Raw genomic sequence first — 27,786 nt, 5'->3', positions numbered from 1 at the left:
GCAACAATTCCACAAACACCAGATGGTGCCACGTTGCCAGTAACAGCCTGGGTTGGATGACTGGTACATATAACCTCCAGCACTCGTACCATAGCGGCTACCAGTCACGCCAATGTGCGCCATGGCGGTTACCAGCAATCTCCAGGGCCAAGTATCGTTCGGTACCAGTCACGACATTTGGCAAGCTACCAGCACATACGGCTACCTGCAACAGCCGTCAACGGAGCATTTGGTGGTGACTTCCAGGGATCATCCAGATTGCAACCACGCTCCTTAGCAGCATACGGAGCCTTCAGGTCCTTCTTGGCAGAAGAAATGACCAGACCCAACAAAGTCTGGGAAATGTACAGCTAGTACAATCTTCGGGACTTGCGCAACTCGTTTCTCTTTTTAATCTCTTTGTTGCCTCTATTGATTGCTCTAGTTAGCCATCGGGTGATTATCATCCGTTGTCTGAGAGCCTGCCATGCTTAGGCTGCTTCTCAACCCAGGATAATTACTATTTCACATCCTCCCCGGCCTTTTCCCAGATGTGCGGATTTAGTCTCTCTCCACAGACGTCTGTTAAAGTGCAAATAGGAGCCGTGACAAAGCTTCTTAGCGGAACGCCCTACTCGCAGTGCGTCTCGTCGCGAATATCAAGCCTTCTCTCCTTTGTTTCCCAAGCAAACGCGCCCCGTGCTTCGACATCTGATAACCTGATGGTTTCTAGCGTCGAGAAATTGACCTTTGGCCCAGCGCCTAATATCCTCATCGTTCATTCTGTCCGCATGCTCTAATATGGGAAGGGTCTCGTCGGAGATGACCTGTGAAATAGCTTGCCACGAGCTCCCCAACAGGGACTCATTAGTACACTTCAGGTAAAGAATTGTGACAATAACTACTACGGCTAAATGCGTCACGGTAAGAGCCGTGGCGGCGATAAGTCCCGTCCACTTCATTGGGATCAACGCCGTTGAGGAGAACGAAACCAATGCCTCTGACTTGTTGTCCAATCGTAGAAAATCCACATAGTAGACCATCTGAGTAATTCTTGCCAACAGTACTTGGAGTGCCAAAGCCGGGCTTTTCGTATCATGTAATGTGTCTTGGAAGGGATGTATATGAGATATGTATGCGTTCTTGTCGATGCTTTGGTTCCCTTCAGAGAGTATTATACCCGCATCTGTACTTCCGTTCTCCAAATCACTTCTTCTCAATGTATCTTCAAGAACCTCGTCAAAATAGAAGGTCGTGTCCCACATTCCCGTCTTATTAGGGAAATCTTGCCATTGGGACCTCGGCGATAGGGTCAGCACTCGCCTTGTCTCGAAACTCTCGGGTATCAATGACGCGCCTAGCTGATGCCGGGCTGCCTCTGTATTGTATCTTTTAGCTTCGTAGTCCCAGGTCAACCTGGGCTCAGGATTATCCCAAGCGCTATGGATGTCGACAATGAAGGTCTTTGGTGTGAGGTTAGTCATGCAGGCTGTGATCCGGAGAGTCTCCGTCGCTTCCTCTCCCGCTGCCATCACCCAGGGTCCGTCGTTGCGGACAACCTTGCAATCTTGGTTATGAGTTATTCTCAGTATTGGAGACGCAGAAACAATGTCCAAAATCATGAACATTCTTGATCCCTTGGGATGGCCGACCTCGTTTGGAGAAATGTTGATGCCATCATCGACAGCAGGAACAACCAAAGGATCTTCCAGCAGTATCGTCCAATTTTTTGAATCTACAGCACACAGGCTCGATTCCCCGGCCGTAACTTCTGTATATACTGTCGGTGTTACTAAAGCGCAGGTAAAATTAATATAATTCTCCGGTTCAGCCTCTTTCAATATTGGGTATATCGTAGTCTCCATAGCTATTTGGCCCGACAAGGCCCAACGAGGAGCATTGGATATCTGGATGAGACCAAGATTTAGCAAAGAAGGTTTCGCACAGACTACGCGGTTGTCGATAACATGAGCCGGGCCGCGGAATTTTCGTAATCTGGTTCGTTGAGCCTCGTCCTCAAAGGGGAGGAAAGCTCGATAAGTGTGTCCCGTATCATCAAAACTCGCTCCTTTAGTAAACGGTTCAGAAGACTCAGCAAATGTCCAACTGGCCGCAGGTGGGAGTTCCCAGTAGTTGGCGTTGATTCCATCTAATCTTATTCTTTTATGTATAAAGATCCGGACGTCAGTAGAGTTATCTATATTAGCGAATGTACCCTCCGCAAAGTCGGTCGTGAGGATAGCGGAGAGAAATTGGGAGGCTACCGTCAAGACGACTTCAAGGACCACAAGCGTGTATATCAAAAATGATGTAGCATCTTTAGGCCTGGAGCGTACCGTAGACAACAAGTTGCTTGGGCCGACACTGACAGCCCTGATGATGGAGTAGAATGGTGCCTTCAGCAAAGGGGCGCCAACTGTCTCCAGGATTATTCCCGCAAGCATCCCAGTAGCCACACTTGACTGGAGGCCTATAACTGTCCTTAAGCCTGCTGTACATAAGGCAACGAGAGTGGTTACTCGGTTTGCTCGGAAGATGTACACCCAGGGTGTTTCTGCCGGGCCTCCATCAGCCGCTCTCATCGATGATTTCCAGAGAATCCATAGGATAAGCAATACTAAAAGTAGTATCGCTGAGCCAAGAAGCAGGATGATGAAGCTCATGAGACCGAAGCGTTGCCATGTTTTCTTCTTTTTGGGCTTAGGCGGCCGTTGTCCGACGTCTTCGCCGTCGTCGTCTTCTTCCGTGGGGGGAGGTAGGGGCACCAGAGACACATAGTCGTGCGAGGACGTTGTCGCGACCCTGCGTGGCGCCATTTAGATAGCCGGGACTTGAGAGAAGAGAGGATTGATCCTGTTTGGGTTCTCACACAAACGTCAAATATAAATCATGAGGAATGGGAGTCTCTTTGTGGACTTGTCGTTAGAGTTTCTGTACGGCATGTTTATAACGTGTAGATTCCACAGCCTGTTGCCGTCTGGTAGCAGCATGAGTGAAGCCCCTTTTCAGTTGCAGTACAAGGGCAATTCATTGGCACAGCCAGCCGCCATCGTTACTGTGGCATAACTCTGTCTCATATTTGAGTGGCCTACAATACCTTGTCACCTGCATATTTGTGGACGTGGCAGAGACAGTTTACCAAAGCCAATCCGCTTGACGCCGTATTTCAAGGCTGCCAACTAAGACATGGACTGATATATGATATCCTATGAGATAACTACTACTCCGCCACACCAAGACGTGCCTGCACGCAGCGCCACGCAGTGAATAGAAGCCTTGAATCATCATTATTGGCCTTCATTGGCGGTTTCTAAAGCTGCCTTGACAAGCCGCAGCCTTGAACAAAAACTCTAATATTAGAATTTTCTTGTACAGGAGAGCGAAGACAAAGCGCTCAATCTTCTTGGGCAACACCGAGAGACTTTCGCCCAGAAGAAGGCAGTGAGTCAATGACGAAGGAAAATATGCCTGACTCGCTCTGCGAAGGACTACAGACTCTAGGCAAGTAGTCGATTAATGCGCTTTCCGACCGCTTTTTGTGGGAGCGTTGCTAGCCTCATCAGGCGACCAACGGCGTATTGAAGCCTAATTCTCCTTGCCCGACAGGAGATATGTCTTGCTTTTAGATGACGTCGAAGGACCGTCGGGTCAGTTCCGGCATGGGACCCCAGATGCCAAATATACACTTGCATTCGGCAGACATTTTATGCTTCTGAAAAACCGGGATCTTGCCCAGCGATCCTTTCGGCGGCATGCCATATTTCCCGCCTCGTAATTCTATAGCTTCTATATTCCCTAATCAAATATCACCTTTGTAATGCATCCGGTCCTGGCATGATACCCTTATCCCGTGCTTGTGGTGGTGGTCGGCCATGGTGACCGTGCTGTTGGGCAATACCCTCTTATTATGATGCGTTTTACCAGAACACTGGGAACATATTACCGGTCAAGAAAACACATGGAGTAGCTGTGCTTGAAAAGACTGGAGGGCGTTCGTCCTTGGCCGAATACAGTCGCCAGTGTCGCCGCAGTTGCTTCCGATGTAGGCAATTGGCTACGTCAGTGCCATAATCTCGTCATAACGCCCGAGCGAGTCCAGGATACGACTCCCGTTAGGACCCAAGCCTATTAATGCATTGAGGTACAGATTAATGTCTCCTCTGACCCCAAGTAAGAGGTAGTCGATGTCCGCATGTTGAAGGGCGTTGGCCAAGGTACGACCTGCCACGTCGCCGCGGACCAGATATACGAAGCTAAAACGACATCTGAAATTTCTGTTTAGGCCGAATATCCAGTCACATAAGTAATGCGAGCTTCGTTATAAGTGACATAGGACACTAAATCTCGTTGAACGATGGCAAGGGAACCAGCGCATAGTAAGGAAGAGTTGATAGTTGGGAGCGAACATTCGAAGTTGGCTCCTGCACCAGCAACAGCATCACCTTTGTCATCTTTGACCGCGCCGGCAACCATAGATTTTCCGGAAACTCGGGGTCTTCTTTGACACATTCGGTTTACCCAAATGAATGGTGTTTCTACGGGGTCCTATCAACCAGGGCTAGCGACCCAACTCCTTTTAACCTCAATTATACGACATTTTGGAGCCCAGAGGGAACCAGAAAGAGTTTAAAACGGAAACGATCCTCATATTATCTCTTGCTGGTAAATATGCACAACTATGGGAAATGAACGATGACCCCGTAACTTATTTTTCGTCGACAAAATCAGGCATTACCCTCAACATGTACGCCTATCAAACAGTACGCCTTGGATAACACCAACTGTGAGCACATTCGTCCCACCACCAGGCGACATTCATATATTCTCTTGCCCAAGAGACAGCTTACCATTCATCTACAGCAGGCTTAACGTTGAAGCAAGTCCAAGGACGAGCTCCAGTGAAGAAGAATGCTGCCAACTTAATGCAATGATGAACTCGCCGGACGTCTTACATCACCCGAGTGAAATCGCGATAGTCACATTCTCTATGTGCCAGATACGATGATGACGACCGTATCCAAGCTTAGGTTGTCGGTTGCAGAGAGGGCCAGCTACCATCGAACATCTGTCCACTAGCTGAGTCTTTTGACACAGCGCAAGCGTGCTTAGCTGTTCGTAACCACAAGTTTGCAGTGTAGAAAGGCAGTCGAATCATGGCAGACCAAGTCACTTGTACTAGTCTGTAGCGTGAGAGGCAGCGAATGAAGCCAGATAAGAGAGTCGCGCTTCGTTCCCGTTCCACATGTCCAAACGTTCTTATACTGACAGTCCGTTGAACAGTCGGGACTCTATGGATTTGGCGGTATTGACCAAAATGACCCAAATCTGCTTCTCAGTCCAGGCCTGGTGGCGCGTAGTCGCCAAAGAGGGCATCAAGTTGTTCAACGGCCAGACAATGGGCTTTGTGCATCTCCTGGTATATACACCAACCACCCTGAAATCGCCTCTCAACTATGACTTTGATGAAGACCGTTTCGCTTTTACGAGCAGCGCTGCCCACCAGGCTAGAAAGGCGCACTAGCTTATAACGACGTATGAGGCTTCCTGCTATTTGATACAAAGCCGGGGAGACTGCGGTACATACCCTGGACATGTTCGGAGCGCCGGTTTTCCACTACACCCAGTTACTGAACCGTTACGAGTGCCGAGGAGAATACATGACGGTTAGAGGTCTCGTGTCAGTGCAATTGACCATGTGGCCAATCTGTATCCTAATGCCACGAAACATCACGCCACTTTCCACTTAATGGAACAGTGGGGGGTTGTCTGGGGCGCATTTAGGGGACAGGTAGCCTCGAGGCTTGTAGCACGGTCATGACCATGGTAGATTGAACTATGTACTTACAATATGGAACAAGTCAAGTGTGACATACCATATAGTCGACCGTACAGTATACCTACGCGGTGGGACTTTGATCTAAAGTCTCTGGTACCACAGTTTCCAGAGAAATGCAGCCGTGGGAACCCGGACAAACCTGCCCCGAAATCGGCCCCGTTTACTTTGCTGACGTCAAGTATGTATCCATGTCTTGACCTCATTTCACGGTGAGAATGGCTGGTTATTCAGACTCATTTATATGTCCTGCGTCGGGCCTTCTCATCCGCCCGCGCGTTGACCGAGCAAAAGGCATTTGACGACTTGCCCCCGAAACTTGTCCCTCTTCTCGTCCCAGGCGAACAGTAGCGATATACTTGACCGCGACAAGCCAATACCTGCCCGCCAGCATGAAGCTTCTCGATGTGGTGGACCAGTTGCCTATTCTGTCCTTTTGGGCATAGCTCTCCGTCAACCCCGACAAGTTCCGACCAAACTCAGCTCAATAAATAAAATACTTGACAAATATTCCCCCCTCACTTTTCTTTTTCATCCCTCCTCTTCTGCATCTCTTCTACCCTCTTCTAGTCCCGGCGTCGTGGTGTCGCGCACACGCTGCCCAGCCCAGCCCGACCCTTCCAGACCGCCAGTCCAGATCAGCATCAAGGAAAAAGGGGGACCAAACCAGCGACCACGCCGCAATTGATTCGCAATTTCTTGGCCGTCAGAAATAAAAACACACCAACCGCTCCTACGCGCCGCAGCCCACAATGATAGTCACGCGGGCCATCTCGCTCACCAATTTCCTCGTCGCCAGCTCAGCGCTAGGGTTCCAAGTGTTCGTCCTGTACCCGTGGCACAAGGAATTGGACGCCGGCTTCGAGGAGCTCAAGAAGGAGCATCTCAAGGTCCTCAACGCCGTGGGGAGCAGCCTCAGCGAGCAGCAGCGGAGGGGCTTCATGGACAAGCTCAACGACATGAAGAGCCAGAGCGCCAAGAGGTGGTGGTTCTTCTAGGCTACGCTTCCCATCTCGTTTTTCCGTCCCGGCTTGGAGAGGCGATGCGCCGTGAGACTAAACGATGAGCAGAATGCCAAATTTCTCGTCGACTAGACACTCGGCGTTTCGGCGCGTTGGACGGGGCTGAGTTCTGCGCGACGGATGCCGACTTGACTGCGCAGCTTGTGCTGCGCGTCTCCGTTTTGTCGAGAAATAAAACGTCAATCCCTTCGAATTGGATACAGAGACGCTGTGGAAATGCCCGGTTTTTTTAAATGCGTCCTGGTTGGAGACTTGGAGACCTGGGCTGTGGTTGAATTGCACACAAGAGTTTACCGATCTAGTCACACACTCGACTAGGTTCTTTTGTCGCTCGAATCTCTTTTTCTGCTGGAAAACGATACCCTCATTATGTGGAAGCTTCATGCGGCGAATAGTACTGGCTCTTTCTGTGGCAACGGGCTCCTTTGTACGGCCTCTTCTCTCCTGGTCTCGCGGCGATGGGCCAAAAATACGCGACTGGGCTCAAAAGCGGCAGACGTCTCCAGGCTGTATGCTACCTTTGTTTGCTCAGGTGAAACTGCCATCTTGCGGCGCTTGTGATTTGGACTGAGGTCTGGAAAGCGGTTTATAAGTAGATGGCCGGTAGCTAATATATCCTATTGACGTTCTACCACTCGAATGGAGTTTCGATCAACTTGCAACGTACACTGTTTTTTATGCTAAAACTAATATTTAACATACTAGCCCTGGTAAGGACTTGCTGGGCCGGTCACATTGGCAACTCCCGTTTGGCAAGGTCTTTGTGGTGGTTTGCCTGGGCAGGTCGAGTATTCCGCGTAGCCAAAGGCCACAATCACCAGTTTCCTACTACAGCGGGTGCGAATTGAATCTTTACCGCTTTGGGCTCCCTGCCGGCCCCATTTTCCGCAAAATACCCCGCGGTCCGTCCATCACGGGCGGCAGAGCTGGACGACGGCGCCGGTGGACGGGGCGGCGCCTTGGTCTCTACTGGCGTGTGAACAAATACCAGGGAAAACTGGAACGTTGTAGCCAACCGTATTAGATTGATCCGGTGTCTGATCTGTTGGTGAACCTGAAGCACCATATTCCGAGGCCATGTCGCTTGTTCTGGTTGTGCAACTGCCGACAGGTTTACTCTCAAGTTGCTACACCGAATCCTCAGCACCAGATGGCTGCTTTGAAGGAGAAAGCTCAATGAGGGCAAAAGGATAGCCAAGATTCGTTTCGTTCAGGGGAATATAAGGGGTACTCGCTGCCGCAATTAGAGCGGCGCTGTTTTTGTGACAGAGTTTTGCAGTATCAATGTTCCCGCTAACCCATGATGCCGAGGTGACAACTGGTATTTCACGATGACAGTATAGTGCAACTAAATATTGTATATTGCATGAAACAATGTTTTATGTTCAACTTGTATGCAAGAAACCCTTTGATCCAGTCCTGCCTTCTATAGAACTTCCGCGGTGGCACAGGCAACGCCGCCATTTGCCAACTTTGCGCAACGCATTCTATTCGTCTTGAGTGGAAATTCGATGATATATTGCCAGCCGAGGGTGCGTTACGTCTCTCAGGCCCAATTCATGTATTTTGACACCATGATGCAACCGGGTGACCGGGAAATGGAAAATGCGGAAGAAAGAGGAGTGCCTCGTGTTCCCGCATCACTCCCTCAAGACTTCGAGTTCGTCTCCTTCCTTTGAATCAGGTCGAATGCTTTGACAGTGACCCAGGCAACGGCCACCACCGTCACCGCGAGCCGGATTTCCCTGGCAAACTGCGCTGCGCCGGGCGGGAACAGAAAAGTATGGGCGTGGTTGATGGTCCCCGAATGTTGGGCCTGGAGGAGAAATTGCTCCATGGCGGCGCTGAAGAAAGGAAATGGGAAGCGGTGCCCCAATTATGCTGTGAATTTCCTGCGTCGTTGAAGCCGGGGCGCCAATTCGAAGGGTGAAAAGAAAAATCGGCTTCAAGCATCGGTAGCGCGCGCGACTGTTTGTGGGGCAACCGACAAGGTCAATTCAAATGTTGCCTAACCTGTACACTGTTCATCTCTAGAACCACGATGACAAGTCAAAACAAGAAACACGCATCAGGGAAGCATGGGAGCTTGTTGGGTAATGACTCGTATAGCAACCAGCATTCTACCGTTGGGGGAAGTTGTTTCGTCCAGCTTGGTTACGGGTAACGCTCTTTACAAATCAAGACAAGACAAGTTTCTCATCATGTCAAGTTTTTATCCACAAGAGTCCGGTTGCAAAAGGAAAAACCCTATACTCCGTAGAGGCCGAGTTTATACGGAGTATGCTCGTCGCACAAAACTGGGCAAATCAAGGCAATATATTGCTTACATGGCGGATCCTACGGCTGCAAGTAGCCAGACATGGAACGGAAACCACCGCAGTTACAACTAAAAGTATTTGTGTCAGGGGCCTGCACTTGAGCTTTGCCAAAGTCGTCAATGCATGGACATGCAGAAGCAAGATAAGCGGGGGGCAGCGCCGCGCATTGCCAGTGCTGGCTCAATTTACACCAGACCAGACATGACATTATTCGTGTCCCCGGGAAAGTAGTATCGCCCATCTCTCCCAAGTGATGATTCATGGCCATTTGCATCGCGATGCGGTTCGCAGATACGGTGACGTGCATATTTCCCTGCAGCAAGGCTAAACAGTGGGCTCGTGCGAAAGATGCGTGAGCCAAGAGGGCATACTTTGACTTATGTGTGACGTGGTCGATGGCGCGGGTTCTAGCTGCGCTGGAAAAAAGAAGATTGAAACGATGAACGAGCGGGGGTTTCCACCTCCAGCCGATGGGCTACTGTATAAAGCTCCCTCTGGACAGACGAGAAATTATCCGTCTTGCTGAGACTTGTTTCCTTCGTACTTGCCCGTATAGAGTCAGTGTCTCACAGGATGCCTCCCTCATTTGTTCTGAGCGCTATCCTGAGTATCGCGAGGTAAGCCAAGACATGTCGCCGTGTGTTCTTCCATCCCGGAAGCGCATCCACAAAGAAACCAACAATGTGGAAAAGGCGGCCTAAAGCAGACGCGGTTTTTGTAAAATAGATGGGCAACTAATATCTTCTAGTGCGACGGCTGCCGCTGCCGAGCTCAAGCCAACAAAATGTGCCACCAAGGTCACCATCGTGACCAAACTCACTGGAACTACGACGATATACAAATCCGTGGCCGCGGTCCCTTGGGAAGTCGACTGCAGGGATTGCGATTTGATAGTCGTCACAAAAACACTGGGGAGCCTAAAGGTATATTATCTGGCCAAATTGTGCATGCAGGAACAAGCACTTACAAGACTTCACTACAGCCTACGATTACCGTCACTTCTGACTTCATACTTATGCATCCCCCGATCTGTACCTGGTTCCCTGAAGCGCCCTCACAATCACCGGACCTCTCGTAGGGCCAAGCGAGCGTCATTGGACTCCGATTGACCTTGGCAGTCGAGGTTATTCTTGTTGGAGGGAAGGGCGCATTCTCTCGGCTTTGGCTTGCTGAATCTGTATCATATAATCTTGTCTATAATAGGATTCTTTACGTCCATGATTGAGGATGAAATATGAGAGTTTACCGGTCACTCCGTAACTCACGGGACAGCATTACGGTACGAGTCAGTGCCGAGGCTGGTCTGATCTAGCAAGCACCATAGTCAAACGCTCGGCGTAGTGCAGGCTATGCCATTATTCGTATAGGCAGCAGATGACGGGACTGACGCAAAGATGGCAAAATGAAGACTGCTGTAATCGACATTCTGCATCAGCATTTGAATTGGAAGCGTGGCTGTGCGGGTTCTAGATGCTGTGCGGGGACCGCTGTGGCGTCGGGACACGCACCTCTTGGGCTATTTTTGGTGCGTTGACATTGCTGCGAGGAGTCTGGAGTGCCAATTTGTCGCGAGGACACGCGTATCCAGACGACTAGGCCGAGGGCTCCACGTCAAACCGGTGCCGTCAACGTCATGAGAGACGACTGGCCCTCAAGAGCTCAAGGCTGACGATTACGGAGTACTCCGTAGCCGCATTCTCTTTGATGGCGGGCCAACCGGCGACGGGCTACCAGGAATACGAACAATGGGGCCATTGTGTTTTGCGTTCCTCATCTCGGCGCAGGATGGGCCGCTTTGTCAAGGGCCGCCGGGGCCGTTGCAAAGTTGGCCATGTGAGAGGCATCCCGATGCGCGTGCTGTGCTTCAGGCCGCCGAGTGCTTCGGGTGCAGCGCGTCAGATGGCGTGGCGGAGGCGCACGTAAAATGATAATCGACGGCCGTGTCCATGGTTGGCGTCTGGCATTTGGGTGTTGCCCCTGGGGCCAAAGGGCCAGGGCCCCTTCTTCTAGATTGTTTGACTGTCCCTGTTGAGATTCCGTTTCGGCGGAACGGCGCATGTGATGCGAATGCGGCAATGAAAGGGCCAATCCATTCATTGTTCTGAGAAGCCTCATCTCAAGTCTCGTGGGGGACGGGAGGGTCGCAAAGGAAAACTGGGCAGACCAGACGTCATCAAGAGTGTGGGCGTGGTTGGTGCGAGCATGAGTGGGTGGAGTGGATGGAGGATGAGACAAGCAATCAATGAGATTGGCCAGGCAGGCTCTGCTTGTGAAACATCTGGGGGCTCTGGCCTAGATGCCTGGCTTGCTTTGCTTTTGCTGCCCTCTAGTTGGTACGCGGTGCTCGGTACGTCCAAATGTCAAAGGCATGGCGGCGGATGGCGGCCTCGCAGCCTTCATCAATGTTGCCAGCTTCATTCCAATCCAGCACAAAAATGCCTCTGGTATTGGGCCCCGAGGCTTGGCCCGGCTGCAGAAATCCAGTCAGGGAGGGAGGACGGCGCACTGGGTCTGCCTGATGTGACGGTTGAGTTCGCTGAGGCGTAACTCAGACCTTGCGCGGCTCAGCTCAGATCGGAGACAAAGGAGAACTTGGACTACGGGGCGGAAATATTTTATTTCGCGCAGCAGACCCGTCATTGTAGCACCAGGCTTTGTGCATTGGGCCGTCTGTCCTCCTCACACGGAAGCACGGATCATTTTATCAGTCGCCGACATGTCCATACTCGGCATGCTGCATCGTGCCAGGAGCTCACTCGGTATGAAGACTTGCCTGCGGACTACGGACCGTACATACATACAACGCACATACCGTTGACACCCTCAGCCGCAGCCAATATTTGGACCAGAATGCCTAATGCCTCGCTCATAAAAAGGATCAATCGCTCGGCGTCGCCCCCGCCACACTGGCAACGCCAGCGGATGGAGCCACTTGCGAGGCAGGTGCGACCCTGGTCAAAGCTCCTTGTTCCTTCCCCCTGCCACTCGATAATTTGAAACCTGCCCGACGACTTTCTTTCCAGGGCTTGAAACTGTCATCCGGCTCAGGCGCTTTCTTTCAACCCCTTCGTTTTCCTGCCCATTTGAGCATTTCGCCTGCTCTTTTTGTTGCAGCTGTGCACTTGTCGGCATCGACGGCTGTTCTTCTCTACTGCGCATGTCCTAGTCTCGGCGTACCTAGCAACTTGCCCAAGCTACGCGCAGTGTGGGGGGCATATTGTATTGTATGTTTTTGAATGGCGACGTTGGACGTTGGGCCCAGGAAATCGCAATCTCCCAACGACAAGGTGCCATACAATTCCGACCTCAATTTGCAACAACTAGCACTTTCACCACCTCCGTCGACTGTTGTTCCGTGTACCCATCTCTGGTTACGCCACGCCTTTGAGCTGGTCAGGCGGAACTGCGACCCCGAGACAATAGTAACTGCCGAGCCCGCACGATAGCCTTGTCCGTCGATTCAACCCATCGTCACCGACGTCCGTCCGCAACATGTCGCAGTACAACAGACTCCCTGGGTATGGGGGTGATGGATACGCTGGTGATGGATACGATAGAGGCAAGTCTCGTTGAATCGTACACTTTTTCTTTTGTCTTGAGAGCCCTACTCCATTCAAACATCCATGTTCTCATGGATCAACCTCCGACTTGCACCCCCCCCTTTCACCCCTGCATTCCTAACATCATGCCCTCGAATGTCCAGAAATCCCGACCTAGTGGACACTGAACTACCTCTCCTTGTACGGTCTTTTGGCGACGTATTTGCTCATCGCCAAGCATACGCTAGTAGCCTTGATGGCCAGTTACCTCTGTCTGGTAAAATACCTGGCCTCCCCACGGTGTCAAAGTGGTCACTATCCTATCATCTCTTGTGGCTTCTGCCAACTTGGTCACCCCTATCGCATCTCTTACAGTCACCTCCCATGATCTCCATCGCCTTCCACCCCCTTCTTGCCTCTGCCACCTCTGCTCTTCTCTCTTCAGACCTTGCCCTCCCTGTTACTTGTTGACTTCCCATGACAAGCGGGACTGGCTCTCTAGTCTCAAGAGACAGCAGCAGCAAGCAGCACTGGCAATCCTAGTCGGCCGACAATCCGCTCCCTCGTGGCTGTATTCTCGCGCAATTGCTTTCACACGTTTCTTTCTCGGCTGGTCCCGGGGCCAATCTAACATTCGTACACAGAAATCGAGATGCAAAACCACGGCTTCAACGACGGGGCTTACGGAGGAAGGCGCTCACCCGCAGCGGGAACTGATGGATATCATGCAGATCAATACTATGACGATCGTGCAGGACATAATCTAGGTCCCTATAGTAATACCTCGCAGGGTCAGCTCTACCCAGCAGACTACTCGAGCGAAAGGCTGTATATGCAACCTCCGGTACGTTGGAAGGAATGACAAATGGCCTATACTGAAATAGCTTATGCTCATTTTCGCAGCAAAGTGTCACACAGAGCCCCAGTCCCGGGCCATACTATAACCACCAACAAGACCACGTCGTCAACCCGCAGCAAATACACGATCAAGGCGAATATTTCGATGGCTACAATCAAGGACAACCTCCTCAGGAGCATCAGGCATACGACGACGACGGCCAGCCATTGATACAAGATCAGCTCGGTTATTCAGACAACCCTCAACAGCACACCCAGATCCCAGCTGGAGGAATCAAACGATGGAAGACGGTCAAACAGGTCTTGCTGTACCGTGGTAACCTCGTTCTGGACTGTCCTGTTCCGCCCATCCTATTAAATCAGAATCCCCACAGCAAAGAGCGTGACGAGTTCACTCATATGCGATATTCCGCCGCAACATGCGATCCATCGGACTTCTATAACGAGAACTTCACCCTTCGCCAGAAGCTGTTCAGCTCGCCTCGCCACACCGAACTCTTCATCGTCGTTACCATGTACAACGAAGACGACATCTTATTCACTCGCACCATGATTGGCGTGTTCAAGAACATCGAGTATATGTGCAATCGCCCCAACAGTAAAACCTGGGGCAAAGACGCCTGGAAGAAGATTGTAGTGTGTGTTGTAAGCGATGGGCGCGCTAAAATTAATCCGCGAACGAAGGCTATCTTGTCCGGTATGGGTGTTTATCAGGAAGGTATCGCGAAGCAACAAGTCAACAATAAAGATGTGACGGCGCATATCTACGAGTACAGCACGCATACCCATCTGCAGCTCAAGAACGGGGTGGCTTCTCTTGTCCACAACCGACAGCCCGTGCAAATGCTCTTCTGTCTCAAGGAAAAGAACCAGAAGAAGATCAACTCACATCGTTGGTTCTTCCAGGCCTTTGGCCGCGTCCTGGACCCCAACATTTGCGTCCTTATCGATGCTGGTACACGTCCTGGAGGCAATTCCATCTATCATTTGTGGAAAGCTTTTGACCTGGAGCCCATGTGCGGTGGTGCTTGCGGCGAGATTAAGGCCATGTTGGGCACGGGCGGCAAAAACCTCGTCAATCCGCTTGTTGCCACGCAAAATTTTGAGTACAAGATGAGCAACATTCTCGACAAGCCTCTCGAATCTGCTTTCGGATTCATTTCCGTCTTGCCCGGCGCCTTCTCAGCGTACCGGTACGTTGCCCTGCAAAACGATAAGAACGGACAGGGGCCACTAGAAAAATACTTCTTGGGTGAGACACTGCATGGTGGGAGCAGTGCCGGACTCTTTGAATCAAACATGTACCTGGCCGAGGATCGAATTCTCTGCTTTGAACTCGTGACCAAGCGAAATTGCCATTGGATTCTTCAATATGTCAAATCGGCTACAGGAGAGACCGATGTACCGGATACAGTAACGGAACTGGTTCTTCAACGTCGTCGATGGCTAAATGGATCCTTCTTCGCTGCCATTTATGCTATTGCTCATTTCTATGAATTCTTCCGATCGAATCACTCCTTTTTCCGCAAACTGGCCTTCTTTGTCGAGTTCGTCTTCAACACAATTAATATGATCTTTGCCTGGTTTGCTATCGGCAACTTCTTCTTAGTTTTCAAGATTCTCACTACGAGTCTTGGCTCCGACGACTTGTTGGGCAGAACCGGAGAGATTCTTGGCGTTGTTTTTACTTGGCTTTATGGTGTATTTTTGATGACATGCTTCGTTCTCTCCATGGGTAATAGGCCAGCTGGTTCCGGGAGATTGTACACGGCAATGGTGTGGTTTTGGGCCATCATAATGATGTAAGAGTTGTCTCGAAAGCTCCAACGCCTCTCCTTACTAACAACGACAGATACTTGATGTTTGCTGCCATCTTCATTGCGGTCAAGGCTATTATAAAAGACGTCAACAGCGGCACAGCCTTTAGCATCAGCCAGCTGTTCAAGAATCCGGTCTTCTACACGCTCATCATATCCGTCATGTCCACGTTTGGTATTTGGCTCATTGCGTCGATTATCATGTTCGACCCGTGGCACATGGTTACTTCGTTCATTCAGTACATGTTGCTTACTCCCACCTACACCAACGTCCTGAACGTCTACGCCTTTTGCAATACTCACGATGTTTCATGGGGCACGAAAGGCGATGACAAGGTGGAAAAATTGCCCTCCGTCAACACCAAAGACGGCCAGGGTAAGACGGATCTACCTGATGAGGGTGATTTGAACGCTCAGTACCAGCGAGAGGTTGAAAAATTCAGCACCAAGTTCAAGGAAGTCAAGACGCCGCCGACCGCCGTCCAGCTGCAGGAAAAGCAAATGGATTACTACCGAGGTGTACGAACAGGTGTGGTGTTGATTTGGATGATTACCAACTTTGCTTTGGCTGCGTTGGTTCTCAGCTCGGCTGGATTGGAGAGGATCACGCCTGGGGGTGGAGACCAACAGCAAGAAGCGACAAATCGATCCAATATTTACATGACGATTGTGTTGTGGAGCGTGGCGGTGCTCAGCGGATTCAAATTTCTGGGAGCCATGTGGTTCTTGGTTGTTCGAATGTTCCGAGGGGTTTAGAGTGCAGTAGGGCTGTGCGGTTTCAGGCAAAGCTGCACGCAATGTAATGGCAGCGGTGATGATTTCTTTAATTATGTAACTACACTTCAGTTCTGGATTATACCCACATTGGAATGAAGGCAGCGACCCCGGTGGACGGTGCTGAAATCATGTTCGAAATGCACCACGGATAAATGGGGATATTTGCATCCGAACATATTTTGATCTAAACATGAACACGGAGTTTGATTATCACTTTTGTATACAATGCGACCAAAGATACAAGTCAAAGTGCGCTGCAACATTACAGTAAGCAACCTTGGTCTGTGGGTTGCGTCCATTCTCTGGTGGCAATTTGTGCAGACCTTGTTGAATGAACATTTCTCTGTCGACCTGTTCAATCCATGACACGCGGCTTTTAATCGCCTGTAGTCATGTCTGTTCTGAATCAACCTACAAGCTCGGGCATATGGCATTGCACATTGTAATCTTGTTTCTAGGCTGCTCTTGATTGTTTAGCTCCGGGACACATCTACCCACCCACATTCATTCAGGTGGGCGGTTTCGTCATTTGAACAGCGCTGAACACTAGACTTGGTCTTGTCGTTGATATCCATCACATGCACGAGTAATCCTAGCAATCAACTTGTAGCCTTGATTGGGAGTGTTGCTGGGCATGTAAGACAGAAAAGAATCAGATTGCGCTTTCCGACGCTTGGACGGAGACCAGCGTGCTTTCAACTCCCTTTTCCAGGTCTAGTCTATTCATTTGGACAGCTTTTTAGTCACCCTCCGCGTTTTGCGGGTGTTTGCTCCAGCGCACTGCTTAGGTACTATCGGGACATGATGTGTAGGCTCAACATGAGTCTGTAAGCTGCAACCCACTGGAAAGATACAGGTACGTGGGACAAAGCGGTGCTGCTCGTGGCCATGGCCGTAGTTTCGTCGAGTACGTCCCGAATATATGCATCGTTTCGTATGATGTAGTCTGTACCCTGCCGCGGATCGGTCGCTAGTGCATGTACACTTTAGTGCTGAGCTGTCGGGAATTTCCTGCCGGTCTGACGACATGTCTGGTGTGGAGGGCACGACGCCCGATGCAAGGTCGGGCAAACGCACACAATCCTAGAGTGTCAAGTTCAAAGATACAATTTCCAGGATGCTGCAGGAGCATACTGATGATTTCCTACGAGGCAGGCCAGTCTCTCGGCCGCAGGGCGTACATTCGCACAGGGAGCAGTCTTTGGGGCGGACGCTCCGGCAGCCCTCTCTGAAGCTCGGTCCTGACAACCACCAGGCCCGCCTCCTCAAAGATTCTGCAAAAGCTGCTATCCAACCTGGCAGTGTGTTAGGGGCATTAAAAAGCGCCAGTTTATGTATGCCTTCCCGGGGCGCGACGTACCTCGTGACGCTGCTGTCGGTGCTGTCGAAAACGTCTGTCGCGCTCGTGCTCAGGTTCTCCTTGACGACAATCAGGCCGGTGGCGGGCGTCAAGACGGTCTTGCAGAGCGCGAGAAACCGCACCAGCTGCTCGTCTGTCAGGTGGCCCAGGCACCACTGCGCCCAGACGAGGTCGTACTCTTGGCCCGCGGCGGGCTGCCACTCCTCGAGGCCGACGTTGGAGATGGCGCGCACGCCGGGCTTGCCCTGAAGCGCGGCGGTGAACTTGGCAATGGGCTCGACGACGTCGACGTGCTCGGAGACGCGGAGGAGCAGGCCCTCTGTCACTCTGCCGATCCTGTTTGCAGTGTGAGTCCCGGGCGCGGGAGGGCGCGCGTGGCGGCCGGCGGGCTTTGGGTTCGACTCACCCTGCTCCGCCCTCGAGCGTGCTGGTGAGCGTGCGGCGGTCGTGCTTTGTGCCGATGCCGAATCTTGCTAGGAAGGTTCGTGATCCTTGGAGGTCGATGCGGCTGATGGAGGAGAAGCCGCCGTGCGCGGGGATGCCCCCGAGCATTCCGTTGACATTTACCTGCGCGCGTTGCCAGTATTCCCTTCCATTGGAGGTGTTGATGCGTCCGTCGGGAGCTGCAGGACCTTCTTTTGATTCGGACATTGAGGGCAGAGATTGGTCAAGACTTGGGATTGTTGGTGGTGCTGGGGAGAATTGTTTTACACATTTTGACTGGCGTGGGGTATTAGTCAGCAAATCGTGGAGGTTGAACTGGCAAGAGTGCTTGTTTTTTTAGTGCAGAAATTGCAGGTTTGTACTCCGTAATCCACGTGGCAAAGACTCGATGTATCTTTCTTTATTGCCTAGTATATCGCGTTACTATTACTTTTTTCATTTTTTCAAATTTTTCCTTTCAACAACTATGCTTGTTTTCTAGTAGATGTACAGTACGCAACGCACTGCAAGTCATGTTGTAAAATGTTGGGTGGCAAAAAATGTTTACCTTGAGCTATGGTAGGGAACTTTCTAAACTCACAATAACATGGATGTGAGTGGTACCAGACATGAAATATGCCATCGAACGCGAGCTGGGCCGACAAGTTTACAAAAGTGATTTGGTGGGTCGTTGACGGCAATTTCCCCGAGGGTGCCGTATTGTATTGTGATTATTTGTCGTCTGACGCACAAGTTTGTCGTCTATTGATGTCACTACTCAGGAGCAAAGACGTCAACTATTTGCAACGCGCCATGACGGCACTAGTTGCAGGAAAAGAAAAGTAAGGGGAACAGGTGGGAATGCATCCATGAGCGACAAATTATGTCTCAGGCAAGTCATCAGAAAACACGGACACGATTCCGCCGGCCAACGAAGGCATGCTCCTAATTTTAGAGGCCTTGACCAACCGTCAACGCCATCCCGCGGGGGATGACTGGACCAGCATCAACATTGAATTGATGGCAGTTGCGCAGTTGCCACCGCCAACATTGAAATGACGTCGAGGCTTCGGCTGCCCGTGGCCGCCCGCAATCCATCAATGCAATAGTCTGGTACGAAACAGGCTGGCCTATATAAGGACATGGTCATTCCATGTGGCCGGCCCAGACTCTCCATGCTGCCATCGTCATCCATGCACAACACACATTCTACATGATCCGATATCATGAACACATCAAAAGACATGTACTATTTCATTCCTGGCCTCTGCGCCCTCGACCCTTGGGCACCCGAAGTCGACCCTGACACGCATATGTGGGTGCGCGCCATCCAAATTGACGACACGGACTTGATGTTTGAGGGTAAGTCGCTAAGCTCGTGGTTCGAAGACGACCGCAGCCTTGATCGCAGTAATCGCAGCAGACGCCACAGTAGCAGCAGCAGCAGTAGCAGCAGTAGCACCAGCACCAGCACCAGCCACAGCAGCGACAACGACAACCAACAAGGATAGGCGGAGGTCGCGGGTACATGACAATGGTCTTTACATATAATGTTGGAGCTTTATAGTTGGGTAGTAGTACAAATTAAGTACTGAATAGAGCTTGCGCCTTTTGTCTGCTACTCATCTCTGAGTAGCACACCGGGACAGACACTGCCTCTGTCAGACAAGTTAGGATTGTAGTCTGTAGACATGCTGCTAAAAATCGTCTGATTGTCCGGCTATTTCCGTCTCCTGAGATTGCTCGGCTAGAGCGCCCGTAGGAACCCGCGAGGATTGCCAGCAAGCGGACATGTTCACGGACCTGTTTCCCCGGCCTTGATGAATATTCGGTTTGATGCACCACGTCTTCCGCCCCAGGAGCAAGGCGACGATTGAATTATGCCATGCATGACATCATCAGAACAAGCGCCCGGTACTGCATGTCCCCAAGGCGGGCGTGCCAGCGGAGGCAAACTTGCTTTTCGGCCTTGACTCCGGATCTACCCACCAATAGGATGAGCGTACTGCAGAGCTGTCTGGCTCCCTGTGCGGTACATTGATCAACGGTCGGGAGAGCGTCATACCCCTCGGACTATAGTGTCTGGTCCGACCAGTTGACCCCATGTGGATGGAATCAGACGTCAACGGCTCTCCTAAGGGACCTACTATCCGCTCAACCTATTCATAATGCAAACCCCCCTAATGTTGTAACTATGGTGGCTGACAGAAAGACACTCCCCTCACCTGTCAACATCGCCGGCCCGGCATCTTTCTTGCCCTGCAATAGTCCATTGACCCTTGATTATGTATGACATGTTAATCACGGGGGTTTTAGAAGGCGGCTCTGCTGGAGGGAGCAAAATGACACTGGACCCTAGCCTGTTGAATCCCAAAGATATTGCGCTCTTTCAGCTCGCTCCGGCGTGGTCGTTTGATGAGGCTGGACCAGACTGGGCACCGTTTGATACTTCACCGCCGATGCCAGTCAAGGACACGCCGCAAGTGGCACCTCTTTTAGACCAGTCGAGCAAATCAGGCACGGGTCCCTGTGCTGGCACTTTGCCAGGCGACGGGAGCGGAACCAAGTCATCAAGTCCACACGGCCAGGATCAACTACAAAAGCGAAACGATACATTATCAAACCCTACAAGGTCAAGGCAGACCAGGCCCCGGAAGGCAACCGCCAGCTTGCCCAAGAGACAAAGAAGAGAACAGCGAACGGAAACAAAGAGCGGTAATGTGAACCGGGATCATGAGGCAACTACTCACCGCGAAGGTTCGCTGGAGCGCAACCGCATCGCCGCTTGTAAGTGTCGAAAGCGCAAGAAGAGGTGGGTGAATGATTTAGAAAAGAGAAACTCTTGGCTTGAGAAGCGCCATAAAGATCTGGGAATAGAGTATTTCCACCTCCTACAGGAAATATCTGAACTAAAGACCCTTATTATAAGCCATGCTAGTTGCCATGATGCCAATATCGACACTTGGCTGAACAATGAGGCTTCAAAGTATGTGTGTAAACTGGCGAGGGACGACACCAAGCGAGTATGTGGTCTGAAGCCTGCGCCGAGTCGAGATGGTAAGTAGTCCAAAGTCAAGCGGAGGAGTTATTGAGTATCTGATGGCTATGCATTTTACTAAAAAAGCTTCGCACTAGCGACGTCTATGTTAAAGGTGTCGTGGGAGAGTAGTTGATACACGGAGCCGTCAAACAGCTCTCTCCAAGTGGATAGTGAAGATTCAAATACTACTTTGGACTCGGATACTCCGCCAGAAGGCGATTTCGACGACCATGTAGCCCCATCTTGGATGTTCTAGGCACAGCACACCTATAGGCTTACAAGGGAAACTCTGAAAAAAGACAAGAAGAAAAATATGGGTAAGTGTTTGCATTTCCTCGTCACGGTGAAGGTATTTCCCCCGATTTTATGCGGGCCACTTGCTGACATTGTGTGGTTCAGATGCTATTAGCCTGCAATATTTTCGGGTGCCTGCGGAGGAAGGTTGCTTCAATCAATACAGGTATACGTATTGGTATGAACATGTGCAAGCTTTTGAATGATGACTCGAACGAGGTGATGTATTAGTGACCTTTGTGAGGAGATGGCCCCATTTGAGGACCTAGATAGCATGAGCTGGAGGTTAGGGCCTCCCCTTAGAATCTCTAACTCTCCTTTTTAATAATCTTGATCAGATTATATGTAATATTACTCGTGTACTCTCTGTAGAGTCTAGGCTAAATAGTAGGCTTGGTGTGGAATATCTAGGTATGTTAATAGATACAGCCAGTATCTAGAGGTTTGCTTCAGCTGGCCCGACTTATGTCTCTAGGTGTCTGCCTTTACATCTTGCCTGGGATAGTAAAACGATAAGCCTGTCATGAGTCTTAAATATCCACAACCATTGGACTCCGATGCTCATGATAGCTAGGTAAGAGCCTGAAGACCTAGTTGAAGCCCTAGGCTGCAATCCTCACAGCTGCTTTGTATAAATAAAACTTTTCTGTCCCCAAGGGCTCCAAGGACCTTTGATCAAGGACCTTTGATATCAAAGAGGACTATTACAGTTAAGTTGAGCCACTACTATTAGCCCTTATATTGAAGTCTTAAAAGATCTTGTCACACTCTGCAAAGTTGTTCTCAACGTGAGCACTTTATGAATGTACTACTCGGGCCGTCCTGAACGTGGGTTGAGAGCGACTTGTGAATACGGTAGATAATCTTATCCGCCTCGGAAATGCTGTGCCCGTGATTCTGTGAGCTCAAAAGGTCCGCGGTTTACCACACCTTGGGAACGCCCGTCGACAGTATCACGATGGACAGCTACGGATTGCATTGGATGTGGGATTGGTCATTGATTGAACCTATCTAGCTCAGAAATTGAGTCTCCTTTGTAGCGGAACATTGTAGATGACCCTCTCAATTGATCAAAGAAGACAGATGTGTTGTTGGATAGGGTTTATTAGCTAGCCTCTACATTGAAAGTCACCAGCTAGATTGAGCCTACTATACAAAAGGCCCGGCTCGTTTCCCCAATAGTCTAGACGATCCGATTCATGACTCACTCTTTGAAAATGCACAACTGCGAGTGCCTCCATAAAGATAAAATGCCAGACTGTCAGGTGCGTTCGTTCTAAGGGCCCGGAGTCTCTGAGCCTTCCTCTACATCTCGTAGTGAGTTGCCAACGGGGTTACCATCCTGCTCCTCCGGATCTAGCTTGACGGCGGCGTCGAGAGGAGAATACTTGCTCCTGCCCCTGATGGCCTTGCCGTACCTATGAAAAACAAACGGGACCACAGCCAGGACGCTCGCAGCACCTCCTATCAGTGACCCGCCACCGCCAACACCTAGGGTTTGAAACATCTTGGGCGTAAAAAGGGGAGCAAAAGCACTGCTAAGGGATCTCGCAAACGTATTCACAGCTATCGCTGAGGCGGCGCAGTCGACATATGAGTCGACGAGGTAGTTCATATAGGAGGTGAATGTAAGGATGAGAGCTGTAGAAAGAAACCCTCCAGCAATTGTAGGGACAGACCAGTGTATCGAGCTAGAAACGTCACATTAGCCATTTACTAGGCGAAGATATCACGAGGCCAACATACTTGTACTGTGCCGTCCATGAGAACCAAAACATGGTAATAGCAAAGCCAATCCCTCCGACCATTCCCATAATCAGACGGTCCTCCGGCTCGAGGGTATACCCAGCCTCAAGTTTGTTTTTCCGCCTTTTGGTGTCTAAAAAAATGATGACAGCCCCGACGACCGACCCTACAACTGTACCAAGCAGGGGAAGCTGCCCAACTCCCTCGTTCCAGCCACGCATCTGCTGAAAGACGATGGGATAAATGGTAAAGAGCATGAACTGAAGCGCAAATACAAGTGCCATGTATACAGCGCACAAGAACGAAATGGGATCGAGTAGAAGCGCCCACGGTCGTGTCAGTGCCGTCTTATAAATAGTGAATAGTGACATATTAGCCGCCTCGTATTCCGTCTGGACGTGTTCATATCCCCGAATCCCCGCCTTTCTGATCCTCCTTGCCCGCTCCAGAAGAATGATCGCCCCATTGGTCTCCGGGATAGTGAGCATGAACAGCATCGACACGCCAGCAAGACACAAGACGACATAGAAGCCCCAGCGCCAGTTCTTGTGGAGCACCAGGAAGCCAGAAATAATCGGCCCCAGCGACGGTCCGATCCAGACAGACGTCGAGAATATAGCCATGGCATTACCCCTTGCCAAGTTGTCCCATAGGTCGGCAAGAACGCCAGGTGCGTTGCTGAGAACCGCAGACACGCAGGCCCCTGCCAAAAACCTTGCCGTCAAAAGCGTCCCAAAGTTGGTCGCAAAGGCACAAAGAATGCTAAAAAGGACAAAGAAGGAAAAGGAGATGCGGAAGATGGGCCTGCGACCGTAAAACTCTGAGAGTGGTGCAAATATGAATGGACCTAGGCAGTAGCCGAGCAGAAAGAGAGTTACGGTGAGAGCTGCTACCCCCTCAGAGATGTGGAAGTCTCGAGAGATATGTTTGAGAGACCCGGACGGTATGGAGGAGGCCAGATTCCCGACCATGGCGAGGAGCGAGGTGCAGAGGGTGATGTACCATTTCCGGCTCTTTGACCAGTTTCGTGGATCGCCGGGATCGCCGGGGCCAAAGTCGACAAAGCCATGGCTGTTGGTATGCGGTACCGGTAAAGTGTTATGAGAGTCTGTAGATTGCACGGATTGACGAACGGCCTCCATGGTGAGCAGCTATTATCAGAATCTGTGCCTGGATGGTCGTCTTTGGCGCCGCATCACAAGACGGGGGCTTGTAAGAGCAAAGAAGCTGGGCTCATATACCCAAACACCGCTATTGCCCTATTGTCCACGCGTCCAGGGGTAGGAGTCTCATAACTTGCAAGATTCGTGCTCTCAGTATCAGAAAATATTCTTTCCAACGCCGTCAGTTATTTTGCGGAAAGGTTGAGGTAGGCGCAGTGCACAGTTGCTCGAGATGTGGCCGGAGAGTGTCTTTGGCCTCAAAGGCATAAATAACATATGGAAGCGAGGACTAGTTGATGTGGAGAGAATGGAGTCCTCAAATTAGAGTTTAAAAGCTCTTTTGCTAGTCTTAACATGCTGAACGGCCTCATGCTGGTTTCGGTACTGCTGCACTGCAGGGTATTGCTGCTGCCTGAGGTCGTGAGTTGCGTGGCGCGATTAGAGTTGGGATCCCGCTTATGGGCGGTATTGGAACGCTTTTTCTGTATCGTACGTGCTAGTAACTTGTGAGTAGCCAAAGAAACCTAAAGTTCTATGGCAGCGGGACCCTTTCAAGATCTAGTCGCTCACACAAGGCCTGGCTAGGATTGCACCAAGACCTGGTGAGTAGCAGTGTTATAATACATGTAGTTTTGTATAGTTCTATTCCTTTCTAATTTATAAAGAAACTGAATGCCGCTTTATCCAAGACATCCTAGGAAATTCGCCAATGTGAAAAGCAATATCTTTACTAACTATTAGACAGAACGACTCGAATCATAGTATCTCACATAACTACATCCTCTTGTTTTGGTAAATAGAGTTTCCTTACCTGAATTCTTTGACTAAACTCTAATTGACATCTGCTCAAAGCTCAGAATTGGTTCTCCGCACCTGAAAGCTAGGTCTTGAATCTCGGTACGTACTGCCGAGACATGGTGGTGAGGGCCGTTCTGTCACCTTTTCTGATGTGCTACATCTAACGGCAGACTTGTGGGAGTTGCCGGCGCCACCGGAGTGTATCTTGATTGACGTAATAATGGTAAGCTAACGCCCCTCGCTCCCGAGTCAAAAAAAAAAAAAAAAAAAAGGGAAAAAAAAAGCTCTGAGTTCAAGCCATGCAACCCTAATGGGCATGCCATTCCCCAAGTACCAACGATGCCGATGCTGCTCCCTCCTCGCATCTATTCACAGCGCGCGAGCTGCAACATGTCAACGCGATGAGGGTATTGGACGAAATTGTTCTTCGCCTATCACAGTCATGACTGGAGCACTATCGGCGCGCATATAGCTTGACCCCCTCCATCTTCCACCAGAAAGAGTAGCATGCGTAATGACAGCGTCATGAGACTAAACTGTACAAGAGTAATACCACCGGCCCTTGACAAGTACGTCAAAGGCTGCGTAGGTATCAATTGATATCAGGGGGGTAGTGGCCTTTGTATCCTGTAGTGGCCATCTCCCCTGTTCCCGTACCGAATGCCTCCTGGTGTACACTTGTCATGCCTTTGCCCCCGACCAAAGCCAGCATAGTATAAAGTACCGAATTATTTTTCGATTTCCTGCCGTTAATCGTCAACTTTCCCGATTATGGTCTCAAATCGGCTTACGGAACTGGGCAACCAAGGCTGTGTGTCGGTTTGTTATTGGATAGGAAGGCTCGGAGAGACCGGAGGAGGAGCGCCTACCAGACCGCAGTCCGACTGGTTCCGCAGGATGCGGCGTAAGACACTTCCACCGCCTTGGCTCTCCAATAGACGTCCCTGAAGGACGGGCACAGGACGACTCATATGTGACTGGCTCAAACAGTTCCCAACCAATTCCGGTCCAGAGCGACAACACTAGGGTGGAGGATCCCGGTGATGTTAAAACGGCAGACTCTGCTGTGCAGCTAGATAAGGAGATGGCGGAACTGCCTTTCGCGTGTCCTCATGAAGTTTCTACCTAAAATTCCCTAGAGAAGGACGATAAGAAGCCATTAACAAGTCGAACAAGGTGAAGAGAAGAACTAGAGGGGGCAAAGCCTAGAGACATATATAAGGAACCAAGTGATGATCAATCCTTGGGTAAATAGGACGGAAGACGCTATTAGGCAAGAATGAGTTGTAGCCCATGTCTTCCCGTGGTGGACTGGTCTACATATATTAAGAGTGCAGTGAACGGGCCCCAAACACGGAGTTGATCAATGAAATTAAGACTCGATACAAGAATCCAAGTCTACCTTCTTCACAAAACGAAGGTTTGAACTGTCAACCGGCCGAGCTTAAACTCCAGCGGAGAACTCCATACAACGGCTAAACAGTATAACCATTAATATCCATCACATGCAGCGTGCTAATTTCGTGGCGGGCCATGCCAACAGCATCCTACACCAACCCATTTCTTTGGGCCACAGGGCAAATCAACCGTCGCGTCAAACTCGCCATCACAGAAATCAGGCACGATTGGGTCGCAGCTCAACCCTAGCTTTTCGCAAGGATTTCCTGGATAAGCGCCTAGCGCCCCTAGTTGCCTGGTTAGCTTACGGATATACAGGATCTTGAAATACAAACCAGAGATCGAAAGACTGACAATGTTAGCATCAAGTCCATTACATGTGAAGACGATATATACGTACCCAAGAATCGTGAGTGCGATGGTGTGTTTCATTGCGGGCTATGTATTGATATTTATTCAACTTGTTTTAGAACCGAAGGGGAAATAAGTAATTAACAAGGAAAAACTGTTAATAGATATTTTAAGGACGGACCTGCAATATATAGTCGAACAACTTGCAAGACTTGATTCAATGCCACACTAAAATTACTAGACAAGATTTCCTGACGGTTCAACAGCAAGACTTTAGTTTTGGGGGCAAAAGTGGATGATTCTATAATTTTAAGTTAGTCCAAGCAAGGTTTGTGGGATACCCGCAAAAAAGGGTTCGATCAAGATGGAAAAGATTTAAGTTTTATGTTATTGCCACTGATAAATCTACTATAAATTATAATTTCTGTAAGATATGCTGGCAAAAGTTTCTATAGTAGCAGTCGAACCTCATTTATCTGGAATAGAAACATGTTGAAAGTATAGCAAGTTGCCATAGTTCTGTTTGTTCTTGCTAGCTCTTGGTCGCACTGTCCCCTTTGCCTTACGCTTGTGAGCAGACCTTGCATAATGCAACCAGATGCTAAAGTGATACAGGTGTGCCAGAGTGCTATCAATCGTGCCATTGGATGTGAATATCACTGCCGAGATACCGCAGTAGGGAGTTTACTTGACGATCTAGGCTCCGCCGTGTTACCAACTCTGTAAGATACCACTAAGCGCTCCTCTTCCACTAAGACAATAATTAAAATTCTCGAGAACTGGTTGGTGGGCTGGGTTCTAGACATGACGTGTGCTTATATCTAATTTGCCTCCACGTTCGCTCTTAGAGGGCGCTTGCCCTGTAATCCTGCATTCCCTCCAGCCCAGACATTCCTGCAACCAAGCCGCAAACCTTTTATAATTCTTCAAGGTGTAGACTAAAGATGGATAAATAAGAAATTGATGGCTGTAACAGTTCGGTAAGTTGGATTAACTGACCCACGATAAACAAGGGTTTTAGGCGGCTTGAAGGCGATACTGCGGTCATGCAGGTGCGTTCTGCGCCTAGC

At 50.2% G+C, this 27,786-nt stretch overlaps 10 protein-coding genes across 10 annotated transcripts; 6 read left to right on the top strand and 4 right to left on the bottom strand.

The window, feature by feature from the left end:
- Positions 1–638: 638 nt before the first annotated feature.
- On the bottom strand, positions 639–2,795 carry G6M90_00g078150 (uncharacterized protein; the record flags this gene model as incomplete). Its single annotated transcript, XM_014689806.1, has 1 exon — positions 639–2,795. The coding sequence occupies one exon, from the start codon at positions 2,793–2,795 to the stop codon at positions 639–641; it is 2,157 nt and encodes a 718-aa protein (XP_014545292.1).
- Positions 2,796–5,293: 2,498 nt separating this feature from the next.
- On the top strand, positions 5,294–5,500 carry G6M90_00g078140 (uncharacterized protein; the record flags this gene model as incomplete). The annotated part of the gene is made up of 1 exon (XM_014689807.1): positions 5,294–5,500. One exon carries the CDS (start codon positions 5,294–5,296, stop codon positions 5,498–5,500), a length of 207 nt encoding a protein of 68 aa, XP_014545293.1.
- Positions 5,501–6,564: 1,064 nt separating this feature from the next.
- Positions 6,565–6,810, top strand: G6M90_00g078130 (uncharacterized protein; the record flags this gene model as incomplete). Its single annotated transcript, XM_014689808.1, has 1 exon — positions 6,565–6,810. One exon carries the CDS (start codon positions 6,565–6,567, stop codon positions 6,808–6,810), a length of 246 nt encoding a protein of 81 aa, XP_014545294.1.
- A 1,672-nt stretch (positions 6,811–8,482) lies between these two features.
- Positions 8,483–8,671, bottom strand: G6M90_00g078120 (uncharacterized protein; the record flags this gene model as incomplete). The annotated part of the gene is made up of 1 exon (XM_066131082.1): positions 8,483–8,671. One exon carries the CDS (start codon positions 8,669–8,671, stop codon positions 8,483–8,485), a length of 189 nt encoding a protein of 62 aa, XP_065987085.1.
- A 1,054-nt stretch (positions 8,672–9,725) lies between these two features.
- G6M90_00g078110 (uncharacterized protein) lies at positions 9,726–10,230 on the top strand (the record flags this gene model as incomplete). The annotated part of the gene is made up of 3 exons (XM_066131081.1): positions 9,726–9,769; positions 9,901–10,075; positions 10,135–10,230. 3 exons carry the CDS (start codon positions 9,726–9,728, stop codon positions 10,228–10,230), a joined length of 315 nt encoding a protein of 104 aa, XP_065987259.1.
- Positions 10,231–13,343: 3,113 nt separating this feature from the next.
- Positions 13,344–16,122, top strand: chs-3 (Chitin synthase 3; the record flags this gene model as incomplete). The annotated part of the gene is made up of 3 exons (XM_014689809.1): positions 13,344–13,535; positions 13,595–15,351; positions 15,402–16,122. 3 exons carry the CDS (start codon positions 13,344–13,346, stop codon positions 16,120–16,122), a joined length of 2,670 nt encoding a protein of 889 aa, XP_014545295.1.
- Positions 16,123–17,287: 1,165 nt separating this feature from the next.
- tae1 (Alpha N-terminal protein methyltransferase 1) lies at positions 17,288–18,154 on the bottom strand (the record flags this gene model as incomplete). The annotated part of the gene is made up of 3 exons (XM_014689810.1): positions 17,288–17,438; positions 17,504–17,839; positions 17,910–18,154. 3 exons carry the CDS (start codon positions 18,152–18,154, stop codon positions 17,288–17,290), a joined length of 732 nt encoding a protein of 243 aa, XP_014545296.1.
- Positions 18,155–19,152: 998 nt separating this feature from the next.
- Positions 19,153–19,437, top strand: G6M90_00g078080 (uncharacterized protein; the record flags this gene model as incomplete). The annotated part of the gene is made up of 1 exon (XM_014689811.1): positions 19,153–19,437. The coding sequence occupies one exon, from the start codon at positions 19,153–19,155 to the stop codon at positions 19,435–19,437; it is 285 nt and encodes a 94-aa protein (XP_014545297.1).
- An 831-nt stretch (positions 19,438–20,268) lies between these two features.
- Positions 20,269–21,095, top strand: G6M90_00g078070 (uncharacterized protein; the record flags this gene model as incomplete). Its single annotated transcript, XM_014689812.2, has 2 exons — positions 20,269–20,912; positions 21,062–21,095. The coding sequence occupies 2 exons, from the start codon at positions 20,269–20,271 to the stop codon at positions 21,093–21,095; spliced, it is 678 nt and encodes a 225-aa protein (XP_014545298.2).
- A 1,441-nt stretch (positions 21,096–22,536) lies between these two features.
- Positions 22,537–24,148, bottom strand: mdrA_3 (Major facilitator superfamily multidrug transporter mdrA; the record flags this gene model as incomplete). The annotated part of the gene is made up of 2 exons (XM_014689813.1): positions 22,537–22,951; positions 23,007–24,148. 2 exons carry the CDS (start codon positions 24,146–24,148, stop codon positions 22,537–22,539), a joined length of 1,557 nt encoding a protein of 518 aa, XP_014545299.1.
- Positions 24,149–27,786: the final 3,638 nt, after the last annotated feature.

The sequence above is a fragment of the Metarhizium brunneum genome, chromosome 4 (genome assembly GCF_013426205.1).
Source record: "Metarhizium brunneum chromosome 4, complete sequence".
NCBI classification, from domain to species: domain Eukaryota; kingdom Fungi; phylum Ascomycota; class Sordariomycetes; order Hypocreales; family Clavicipitaceae; genus Metarhizium; species Metarhizium brunneum.
The sequence above is the reverse complement of the archived record's forward strand: the minus strand, read 5'-3'. Positions and strand labels throughout refer to the sequence as shown.